A 12978-nucleotide genomic window follows, 5' to 3' on the forward strand; every position below is an offset into this window, starting at 1 on the left:
GTACTTGTACAGCAATTCCTACAGCAGATTGCTTTGAACAGCCACCGGTTACGTGATTGCCAGTAGTTGGGTGATTCCTTTCTGTCCTATGTTTCTCTTCAAGAGTTCAGCTCTTTTCTTTAGAAACTCAGTGGCAGAAAACTCCAGGACATCTGTATGTGGATTTTTATATTAAAAAAGAACTTTCATATCCTTGATGAATCTCCAGTTAAAGTTCAAACAAAACCCACCACATACAGGCTTTGCACAAATATACTACCACCATTCTTAGTCAACGCATAGGCTGTACATACTTTTCAGTAGGAGTCTCACAAGTTTAGAGCTTAATAAAACTTTTTTTTCGGTATTTTAATTTATTTCCATACCTGATTTCTCTTCCTTTCTGGCTCTGTTTTCTGATTATACCATGGCTCATCACGAAACGGTTCGCTCTGCCAGACATACTTCAGGACAGTATTTATTAGCGCTTTACTGATGAGAATACAGAGGTATACAATAAGGAATACATTCATTGATCTAAAAAATAATAATAAAAAAATTAAAAATAAATTAAAATTCCACTAGTATACAAACTACAGAGTTCATTTAAAAATATTCTACTTGTGTTTCAGCCTAACATTTGCTATGATGTTAAATAACTTCCCCTGAAGATAAGTATCATAAATTCTAGATATGTCTATATGGAACATACAATTTTAGATTAAACATGGAAGACCTGTCACAAATTAACTTTGCATTACTACAGTTGGTCCATACTCAAGGAATTAATTCTATTAAATTCAATTTAATTATATGGTTAAACAGAGTTAGGATATTGAAGCACATAATCTTGGAAAAAAGTCAGTAGGTAAATTCTAACCAATGAAAGAAAAGTCTGCTGGAACAGCAAAGCATACTTTATCTCAAAAATGTAAGCACAGCATTATGATGGTTTCTTTCTAATATATAGTAATTGCTTAGTACTGAGAACCTCATTTATCTGAGGTTACAAGACTCATTTCATAATTCAAAAATGAAGAAGTAATGCAAATTTTAAGTTCCTTTACTTCTTTCATTGTTTAAAATTAATAAATCACATACTTTTAGCTAAATGAAAATATTCCCTTTTATACATCATTCAAACATGCAGTTTTCCACCCCAAAATAAAAGTTTGAAATATTACTTTTCTACAGCAGATCGTTTCTGTGATTTTGACTGGTAATTTAATGCCATTTTTGTTTCCATGCCAGTGTAGATAGCAACACCTGAAATTAGACAACCTGTTTTACTAAAGATTACACAGTACAGCAACTTACTTGAATAAGAACACAATTCTCTAGACTATTAGATCCCACCAACTATTACACCCCCTTCTATATAATTTCTGTAGTCTGAAGAAAAAGGATACAGATCGAGATGACACCCACAACTGAAAGTTGCCTTAATATTTTAGGGAAAATTTTAAGAAGCATTTACATCTCACTCTAAAATCACAGTTCCCAATTCCTTGCATTTTTATGGCTGGTGGGGTTTTCTAGGCTTCAATTTTAAAACATAAGGAATACATTGTGCAAGACAATCCAACGAGGGCTAAACTACAGAATAAATCCAAGAAGAACAGAAGGCTACTGATTTACTTTTCTTCAGAAAACACTAATAATTTATGAAGAGGGATCTTCTGATATTACTGAATTCCTCTTAAAATTGCATTTTGAGTGACTAACCTTCAGAATATTAAATACAATAACTAGAAGTAAATATAAACAAGAAAATGGATTTGAAGTGCAGAGTAAATCAGCATGATAAAATAATGCAGTTTTCAATATGGATCATTAATGGCAAACAACTGCATGTGTTTTACACAGATCAGAAACAACCACTCACACATCTCTGCCTGATACTCAAGTTGACTGAGATCTTAAAATCATGCCCTGAAGTTTAAAGAAACACTATAATCTAATTATATTAGTTCATCAGTTTCAGATACCAACTAAAAGCAAAGAAGGCAAGTCCAAGTCAACATATACTTTTCATCCTTTTTGCCAGCTGTCAGATTTTCATATTTTAGGCTGAGTAATACATTGTTATTTACAACCTTCTTTTTTAGAGCGTGGAAATCGTATACAGTAGTGGATGATTTGGACCCTTGTCCCTTTTAATACGAGAAGGGAGTCATTGACTTCATTGGGCAACAAGATTAACCCACAGTCTCTGTTCAGAAGCCCTATATTCACATGAAGAATGTGTGCCATTTTCACTCATTCTTGAAAATTAAACTCCTCCCAAAAATCTCTACAATCATTATATATCATTAATACTTCTTTTATTGCAATTACAGTGACAGTAAATCTTATTAAAAAGTTGTAAATCAAGTGCTTAAATAGAAATCATACAGTAGTAACTCCCCAACTGCAACCCTGTTTGATGTTTGCTTATTACTTCAGCATCCTCTGAAATAATTAATACAAATATTTACCAAAGATTTTTTCTGTATTCTTTAAAGTGGCTCCTCTAAGGAGCAGATTTTCGGATCCTAATGGCCTGCAAAAGAGAAACATTCCAAAATGTAAGTATTTAGAAAGAGAGAACAGGCTTTAATGGAAGCCACCGAAGAGAGGAAGGTAGCTTTACTCAGTGAATTAATTCATCAATTAATGGTATTTAACTGTTTTAAGTGAAGATTAAAAAATATAGAGATTCCTAAAATTAAAGACAACCTTACAATCCAAAGCTAGCATAGGCAATCTAATATTGAAACACGTAGAGAAAACAGTGTTTCTTCATTTCTTTCATATTGAAAGCCAGTGCATCTAAAAACCACATCTGAAGATATCTAAATAATATTAATTATCATAATTGTAAGGTGATTATTTTTAACAACACCAACTCTTTTTTTAGGTTTGTTGAGTTTCCTGCATGTTAGAATTAATTGTTGAAGACAATTTTGTCACTGTATTCCAATTATAAATGCTATACAAGGTATTGCTTTAAATGCACTACATACTTTTCAAAGCATAAAGATTAATATATGTAAAATAATTTAATGAGAAGCAGGTGGAATTACCTACTTCCCATGCTGTTTAAAGATGTTTGGAGCATATGTAACACAAACCACTATAAGACTACGAAACCAAGGGCTACTTTATTGACAGACAGCATGCAGAATTGCATGGATGACATTTTAAACTACTGCCAGGCTCTATTTATATAGCCATGGAGGGTAAAACAACAAACAAACACCAACAAAAAACCACCCAACAAGTAATCTCACTATTTTTGGATGTTATTCAAAGTGTTCTTGTGGTACAAAAAAAAAAAAGATAACTACAAAAAAAACCAAATAAAGGAACTCTAAAGAAACAAACAAAAACTCCAGGGCTACTAGCTGATGTAGAACATGCAACTGGTTCCATCAAAACCAGCAGTGTGATGTTAAATGAATGAGTTGGGCTATAGAACATCGTATAGAACAGTAAAACAATCCCAGTAGTAATAGCGCTGTTCCAGGAACACATGCCTTAAAGCCACAAATCTTCATGTTCACACTCTTAGACACAGGCTATTGCTGTTTTGATTTAAAAAGAGAGTGCTCTTTGGAATTGTATTTTCTACATATTTTCCTTTTCCTTCCCACCTAAGAATCTTGATGGAAGGAAGAAAGCTTTCACAGCAGACCATAGTAATCTGCTTTTAAGTGACGCATCACTAGACATGGAAAGGACAGGAGGATCCCGGGGAGGGTAAGGATGCCCACTACCTGGAAGAGGGAAGCCATAACTAGGACAGTTTGTGAGGACAGTGCTCTGCCTGGCCCTCTGATCTGAGGGATCCCTAGCAAGAATTCAGCCCCAAACAGCCAAGAAAGGTGTGAACTGCCCTGGATGGTGGCAGATTTTCACTATTTCCCAGTACAGGCATACATGCGTTTCTTCAGAGACCTTTGACATTAACAGGCTCAGCAACCAGGCTTTCTTCCCTCTTTGTTTACTGATAGAAAATTACCAATCTACAGACACATGAGCTTAAGAAAGCACTTTGCCAGAATGGAGTAAATTCTCATGTGCTGAACCTTGGATGTAATAAATGAGAAGACTTCCTGTTATTAATTTGTCTCTTTGTGGCACACACCTTATCAAAATCAGGTATGCAAAGTCTTTTCCTTGCCTACACAGAGAAGTTCCTAAGCAGAAGAGACACGAAGACTCATGACACTTCTGCACTGCTTTGTTTTTCTTCTCTGTTGGAATGGTCTGGGCTACAGACTGCTCCATGTATAGAATGCACGTCACCCACTTCAGAAAGAAACTTATTTGCACAGGAGGCAGATCCTCCTAGGTGCAGACCCAAGAAAACAGATCATTTCCTATACCTCATATAAAATCATTTCCTTAGATGTTGCATTCTTGATCACTCACAACACTGCAGACAGTTCAGATAAATATACAAATCCTTTCCTCAGTAACACTAAACATGATATTAGCACGTGCAATCTCCAAGAAGAAGGAAGAAGAAGAATGACAGGAATACACACAATTCTATGCACTCTGTTTGGTGTACTGCAGACACCCCATGCTGATGGAGCAGCCTTATCAAAGTTCTGCCAAAATAATTATCAACATCATTTACAAAGTAAATATAGATCAAATAAAAACTCAAGTTAAAAGATTTTTATATGATATTTAAAAGATATTTATTTATCTTTTAAAAGATATTTATGATGTACAAAATTACAGACTATAAACTTCTAAGAGAAAAATATTTCATCAACAATGACAGCCCAGTGTTGGTGAAACAAATGGAATTTAATTATTGATACATACTCAGCCCTAACAACGATTAGGTGTATAGAAATGCTGGATTTTCCTTACCTTGCTATAGGCTCATTTCTATCATGGTAAACATTTATTCGACCAACAAATCTGCAAGGGAAATACACAAGTAGCTTAACAGCAGTGTTATTGCTAACAGCAGTTGGTGTATTCCTATGTGTATGTCTCAACATTTCTATTTTCTTAATGTACAAGGACATGTAATTCTCTTTATGTACAGATATGTATATGCCACGCACATACACAACAAACAAGGCAAATTCTCTCACTTTTAAAATTTTTAAGGAGTGTAACAGATTATTTGAGAAAATTTTGTTTAACGCTTCGTGATCACTCACATGTTTTTCATGTATTCTTGGAGTGAATTAAACACATTTGTTCTTAAATACAAAAATAGCTAATCAACAATGGATTGGACAGAGTCCTACAACTAAGAGCGGATCTACAAGGAGTCTGCAAAGATGCAACATGAGCATAACATACTGCAGGTTCATTGTTAACAACAGCAGATCTAAGTCCATCTTCATACAATCTTCCTGAAAACTTCTGAATGTTTTTTGGCCAACTACTTATTAAGAGCTCACAGCAGGAGCATGAGAAATGTTTGCTCTGCCATTTTTTTGTTGTTTGCTTGTGCTCGGATTATTAATCTGCAGTTTCTTTGTAGGAATCTTTGTGAGTTGCTTGCTTATTTTGTGAGGTTAATTCAGTTAGAACTAGGTAATATAACTCATAGTTCTCTATAACCACGTACAAACAAACTGCCATACTTCACAATACACTGAAAATGAACAAACGAATCAGGGTGTCAAGTGTCAACCTCTCCACAATGCAGAATACCCACACTTCCCCAGGGATACTTCTCAAACTGTGAACCTTCTGACACACAGACAGCATGAGGATGCCAATATCAGTATGTACATTAAATATTAGTAAAACATATTTTTTTTTAGGTTAAAAAAATGAATCTAAGTAGAAGTTTGAACATTTCCTCCACACACCTCAGTGAATAGTCCTGCACGTCCCCTGAGTTGTGGGCAGTCCACTTTGGAGACCCTTGCCCTAGAGGAGACCTCTGACCTACCTGCAGAAAAGGAGCAAGGATGGAAGACTAAACTGTGGGGCCTACTCTAACCATGCAGATGCAGTCAGGAGTCTTTAATGATGATATCCTTATACTGGTAGAATATGTTAAATCAAAGAGATAAGAATTATTTTCGTACTTATAAAGGTCAGGCTGAGGTTGTTCACATTCAATGGTAGCATGTAGTGCATCAATTTCTTGTTCACTGTGAAATGCCTTTGTATCTTGAACGGCATAGTGAGTCTGGAATGAATAAAAAGATGTATATACATTGAAAAAATAAGGACAGAGATATAAGGCATTTATCTGTAGATAAACTCTGGTTCACTGTGAAAAAGACATACTAGCTTTTACATGGGAACTAATATTTCAAATAAGAAGCACTTTTAAACATTCCTTAGTGGATACATTATTTACATACATTATTTGCAGGTACCTTGCAATGTACTCATAAATCAGGTTAACATGAAAGCATTTAAGTACAAAAATGCTTGGGAATCATCTTTGTAATCTACATGCCTATACTATGCACAGACTGCAAAAAAAAAAAAGTTTTGAATATTTTCATAAATTAATCAAGAAAAAGGAACTGTCAGAAACTCATACATGTCAGTGTATTCATTGCATCTGTTCACAAATACATGCATGACTATATTTTTTTCTCTGTAAAAAAAACCCAATACCGAACCTGAAAGCAAATTTTGCCTTAAAAAGAAAATGTAGAACATTTTATTACTTTATGACTGGATTCACCATCCAAACTAGCTGTTGTAACAAAACATGTTCCATCTCCTCTACTACTTGATAGAAATATTAAGTCACATGGGAATGTTTCATCTTCTTTTACCATCACAATATCACCAACCTAGAGGAAAAAAAAAAAAAAAAAAGTATCACATGGCAGCTCAAAAACTTAGGTTCATTCAAATATCTTGAAAATTCATAAATTTTATTCAGACCAGGATGTTACCACAGGAGCATGTAACTACAGAACTATATCTGAGAATTACACTTTGTGGAATGAATCAGGTTTACTGCATGCTACCTTTCAGGATTTCAACCATTGTGCAAATACTGAATTATTAAGCTTTGTGACATTATTTGAGTGATGGAAGATATATTCTTGCTTCAAAAATAATTACAACAAAATATTATTTCAAAAACAGCTGGAGATGTGGACTGCTTTCTTTTGCTCTTGGGGATAAGCATCTCAGAATACTGCAATTAGAGACAGTTGAAAGAAACCTAAGAATTCCAAGTCTGCCAATGAACACAAAGACATATTTTCAGTAGGATTTGTCATTAGAAGTTCACCCTACTCTTTATCCACGTTTAAAGGTGAAAAAATTAATCATCATTAATGCAAACATAAGAAAGCATCTTACAGTCTGTTAAACAGTGCAACTGTACATCCAATCAACTACCAATTCAAGAGATTACTGTAAAGCATCCCTCTGAGAGCCTTTTATAAACTGTTGGAACTCATATTTTACGGAGGAAAAATTTAATAAATGAACAAAAGCTAAAGATACAATGTATGTTTTAAGAATATCAGTTTCTATTTAAAAAATTATCAGACATCTACTAGAGATATCTTTCTGTCATAAGCCGTTATCATAAGATTCAGCTTAATCTTTGTTCTCATGATATAGTTATCAAGCTGAATTCTAATATCCCTAACAATCTGCCAGAAGTTGGCTAATTCTAGTTAAACAAAATTGTCTGGTATAAGCAGGTAAAAATGAAATTGTGATAGCATTGATATGGTTTACTAAAATGTACTGAAGAACTACTAAAGAATGATGCTAAAACATTTAACTTGTAGGTAAGCATAAAGCTTTAATTAAAGACCTTACAAAATATGTAAGGACAATTGGGTACTCCATGTCTAGGGAAAAAATTTTACCACCAAGTCTTGGGATGTTCAAATTTAGGAAAGAATTAATTTTCTAATGTACTTCCTTCTTACTACATGATTTTTTGTATTTCATTTTACTCAGGCAAGTGAAGGTACACAGTGAGACAGTGAAGTGGTAGGTTTGGAACTAGAGGCAGTGAACACCTTGGCTGGCGCCAGTCTGAACAGCATGGAGCCTTCATCGTGAAGAGCAGTGGAGTTTGTCTGACCACACTGCTGCTGAAATTGTCATAATCTCATAAGTGTCTCTGAGAGAACTTGCCAATCTGCCACAAAATCATTATTTGTAAAAGACAGCAATGTGGTGAACTATAATAAAACACTCTAAATAAAAACTTTATCAAAAGCACACAAAACACTTAGGGCATAAACTATAATAAAGGGAATAAACTGTGCACAAACAGAGAATCCTACTACTGTAAGAGGCAATTTTAAGAAGATCGGGTAATTAGATTGGTTTTACTAGCCCTCTTTAACACTGAAAACATTAATTTAACTGTCTATCTAACTAAAACACAGTGACATTATGGCAAATTTAATCATCTCTGCAGATGCTACCGAAGAAAGAATCCCAAACTGTTCAGAACTTTTAATCTAGATAGAGAGAAAGCCAGGAGGCTGGTTTAGCGATCAAAGCCATCTTGGCAGTCAAGTGTCACAGTAAGAACATGCAGGAGAAAAAACTGTACCTGGAGTTTTTCAGGTTGCCACTAAAAATATTTACACATCAGAAAGTGAATTTTCAGATACAGCTCAAAGACAAACAAGTTCTCTACATTCTGATTTTCACAGTTCATAGCATTGAGTGGTCCTTATTTACTAATTTATCTAGCAAGACTGTCTCCGTGAGCTATGGTGTACAAATCAATCTGCAAGCCAGGAGCAAACTATAATAAAACAACCTATCCAAAAATAAATTAAAAACCTAAACAGTTTGCAGTAGAAAAAGGGCAGAGTCAAGAAAAAAAACAGTAAACAAAATACTGACAGAGTGCTCTTGTGATGATATCTGCCAATGTGTCAGTTACAAAGAAATCTCATCTTTTAGCAATTCTTTTTCCTTCCCTTAATGAAATGTCCACAGGCTTTTAGGGGCAGAAGGATCTGCCTTTATGTGATCTAGTCTATTTTCTTGCATAATACGGATCTGAGAATTTTACTCTGTCACCCACAGACAGATACCCTCTCCACACAAGTATTCCCTACGTCTGTCTCTCCTACCCTTTAGTTTCCTTGAAATAGATTCTGAAAGGCAAAGAACCGGGGAGGAGTTGGGAAAATATATGCAATGGATTCATTACTGTAATACAAATTCCTGTTCTGTGCTACATCACTCACTTCATATAGAAGGTTAAGGTACATGGAATACTGAGCACCACATCATGCCTTAGTTTTATTTATTTATTTATTTTATTATCTGGAAGCTGTAGGCAGAAGCTACCATATTCAAATGAATGGTCACAGCAGGAAAGCAGTGAACCCTGTAGATCTATTTATGCCCAAATGAAGCTGAGCAGAAAAAAGATATTCCTAACAAAGGTATTAGAAACATGGGGATTCCAAACAAGCATCTATCAGATCTGCTAAATTTTAAAGATCATAACAATGACAACTTTATCTGCTCACAAGAAAAAAAAAAGAAAAAAAAAAGAAAAAAAAAAGAGAGAGATTTTATGAAAATTACCCTCAAATTATCAGGAAAAGAACGTAGAAGCATTCAGAAGCCCAATAAAGAGGCTGTGATTTGATGGGAAATGAAGAAGGTATTCTGAATGTGTTTTTCTCAGTAAGAAATAGGACAAATTGATAGGACTGATTGTTATAATTGGGCTTAAGTAAGTTATTAATGTGCATACCCACAGAGAACTGCAAATGCGGAAAAGACAGAAGACAAATAATGAGTGAAACATTTCAAGTTAAAAAATGGAAAATAAAAGCAATAGTTACGAGAGAAGCCTTAACAGTGCATAGATAAAGCAGAAACATGTCTAGCTTGTTACAATACTAAATTCAAAGGCACACGATTAAGAATTAATTTATTTAAGGTCCACTTCACGAAGCTTATCATGAAATGTAATAAATACATTTTCTACACTACATTTCTGTGTAATTCTTTTTACAAAAAGTGCACAGTAAACCTGACTCCTAAAGTCTATTAAGTCATAGTTACTTACTCTTAATTTTCGGCTTTGCTTTCTAACCAGTTTACCATGTTGAATGAAATGAACAGGGCATTGGTTCATTGCATTGTCAGCTTTATGTCGAAGCCAATCTTCATAACCCTAAAAAACAGTGAAATGGAATGATGCAGTGATGAACATTTGCCTATAAAGACAACAGCATTCTTAACCAGAGCAGATTCTTAACCAAAATAAGGAAAAAAAGAAAAGATTTTCACTAAAATAAATGAAATTGTGGTACAGTCATGTTGCCCGTATACGACAGAGAGGATTCACTGTTAAAATTGGTTAATACAATTATCTATTTTAATGAAGACATTCTGATAAATAGGGATGTCTATAACATATGGAACAATTTCTGATGTTTAAATGATCACCTTTTGTTCACACTCTAACTTTGAGTAAGCACGAAGTATTTATAGAAATTGCTGCTAAAAAAGTAGAAGTGTGAAAATCACATTTTGGAAAAGTACGACTCCATATTGAAAGATGACAAATGTGAGACCATGACTGAAGGTGGTCATATTTTCTGACTACTGTACAGTTATGTCAAACTTTTTAACCCTACGTACAATCTATGAGTGATGAAGATCATTGTTTGAAGAAATTTTGTAGATTGCCATGCTGATCACTGAATTATCCTATGAATTGGTGTGTTATGCCAATAGTCAAAATGAGTTTCCATTTAAAAGGTCCTGCAACGAGCTAAATATTGGAGATGACAAAGAAACCTGTGGTTAAGAGAAAAAATACCACAAAATTTTTCATATCTGAACCTCTTAGGCACATTTGAAAATCCACTGTAGAAAAAGAGTATCACTACTCTGGGTGCTCTCCGAGATACTTTGGAAAGTCACAGGGTCTTTAAAACTCTAGAGGAATAGCTGCTCCAGACAAGTGGTTTTCACTTTGGCACCTGACTTGGAAAAGATGCAACTGCTGTACTATATGTTATAATCCAGACTTGAATAGACCACTGTTTAACTACATTAAGATTACATTAAGTCCAGTAATTCAAATCTTAACATTAGGAAACCACATCTAAATTACCAGCCAGTTACGATCGTAATTTTTACTCATAATCAAGAGCTGAATCCCACTACAGACAATACTCAACTACATATACTTAGCACTGAAAGGCATGAAAACACAACACATTATAGTTTCTTGGAGAACTGAGACAGGAAAAATCTGCACTTCGCATAAAGACAATGAGAATAACCAGTTATCGTATTAAGAGCCAATCAATACTACTCCCTGTACTGGGGCTGGCTGGAATGAAGTGAACTTTCTTCACAGTACCTGATACGCTTCTGTGCTTTGCATTTTGGGTTAAATGGTGTTAGTAACACCCCAATGTTTCTGTGAATAATGAACAAGGGATGCGGAGCATCAAGGCTTTCCTTACAATCTCTCTCCTCTCCAGGAAGCCAGTAGCCTGGGGATGGGCAAATGGGTGGGAGCTGCCACTGCCTGGAGAACAGACCCAAAAATGACCAAAGGAATATTCTATACCCATGTGGAGTCATCCCCAGCAAGATAAGCTTAGGGAAAGGAGGAGGATACATTTGTGCTGATGGTATTTTGTCTTCTGAAGCAAGCACTGAGCATACCAAAGCCCTGCTTTCCAGGAAGTGGCTGAATGTCTCCCTGCTGACAAGTAATGAATGGACTTTTGTTTTGTTTTTGTTTTTGCTTTGCTTTGCTTGCACACACAGCTTTTGCTTTCCCTATCAAACCATTATTAACTCAATTGTTGAGTCTTTTTGCCTTCCATTTTCTCCCCATCCCATGGGAGAGCAATGTTAGCTAGATGCTGGCCACTGCGTTCTCACATTGAGAGGCTGTCCTAAAAGAGCAGTTATCATTAGATTGGACTGAACCTAAATTGCCAAATAAATAATAAACACTCAATATTTGTGACTATTACTTTAGGAGCTTACAGTTTTAGAAACTCCTTTGTGGCTGCAGCGATGGTGCAGTACACAAAGATGAAGAGCATAATAGCCACTAGGTGCACCTGTTATAAACTCTCATTCTAGTTCAAATCTAGTAAAATTTTTCATGAGTTAAGTAAGGTTTATGCCAAATAAGTTATTCTTTGCACTCCTTCAAGGGGCCTGAAACTGCCAAAGACAACAAATTCAGCTTTAGCTTAATCAGAGTGCAGCATCTCTCATTCCTGATTAAATCTCGATCCAGACCAAATTTATAGTATCAGAAGCTCTAATAATGCACAGATCTGACAATCATATTAAAGTATTAATAGTAATAAATTAAAATATTCAATATTCATCTGAGATTCGAGATTCCATCTACATTTAAGTGTTCATGCTAACTGGAACACTGCAGCATTAGGGTACAGCATGAAAAACTACCAAAACCTTTTCCTTTTGATAGCACTAGCTTGGAAAAGAAATTACAAACCTGTATAATAATACAAACCTGTATTATGCAATTTTGTTTTGTGAAAGCAACTTTTATTACTGTCTTTTATACTCAATGATGGAGCAAGAACTGATTTCTGAAAACTACTACCATTTCATGGATTAATTTCCACACTGAAAATAAGAGACTACTGTAACATCTATTGAATAGTAGTCTTCAGAAAGTACTGCAGCTATCATTATGAACTGTATGTTATCATCAACATATATTGAAGATTTCAGCCAAAATACTTTCTGTTCTTTTTTCATTCTGCAGAGGATACAGAAACATAAAAAGTATCAGCAGTTTCATCTTACAAGTTTTTCTCATTCTTACTAAGCTCATTTTCAGTCTTTATGGAAAAAAATGTAATAGGATGTCGATGTGGATGGCTGCTTAGTAGCAGACAAAAGTCAAACGTACTGAGCAAATACAAGAATGCAGATGATTACTTTGGGCACAAGAACATCAAAGTTTTAAAATAATTTATAAACTTGTGTTGAATTCATGAGACATCATATAGCATCAACCAACTTCTACTACAGCCACATACACAAAAC

The 12978-nt window shown here is 34.8% G+C and overlaps 1 protein-coding gene across 6 annotated transcripts in view; it reads right to left on the minus strand.

The window, feature by feature from the left end:
• ATP11A (ATPase phospholipid transporting 11A) overlaps positions 1-12978 on the minus strand; it is a 117476-nt gene that overhangs the window by 33891 nt on the left and 70607 nt on the right. For all 6 annotated transcript variants that reach the window (XM_048959355.1, XM_048958961.1, XM_048959042.1 and 3 more), the window contains exons 5-11: positions 9986-10093; positions 6630-6758; positions 6033-6136; positions 4849-4899; positions 2457-2521; positions 1164-1245; positions 366-516 (exon numbers count right to left, since the gene is read on the minus strand). In XM_048959355.1, the coding sequence (XP_048815312.1) occupies positions 366-516; positions 1164-1245; positions 2457-2521; positions 4849-4899; positions 6033-6136; positions 6630-6758; positions 9986-10093 (690 nt within the window). The remainder of the gene's footprint in view (positions 1-365; positions 517-1163; positions 1246-2456; positions 2522-4848; positions 4900-6032; positions 6137-6629; positions 6759-9985; positions 10094-12978) is intronic.

This window comes from Lagopus muta, chromosome 1, assembly GCF_023343835.1.
Source record: "Lagopus muta isolate bLagMut1 chromosome 1, bLagMut1 primary, whole genome shotgun sequence".
NCBI lineage: Eukaryota > Metazoa > Chordata > Aves > Galliformes > Phasianidae > Lagopus > Lagopus muta.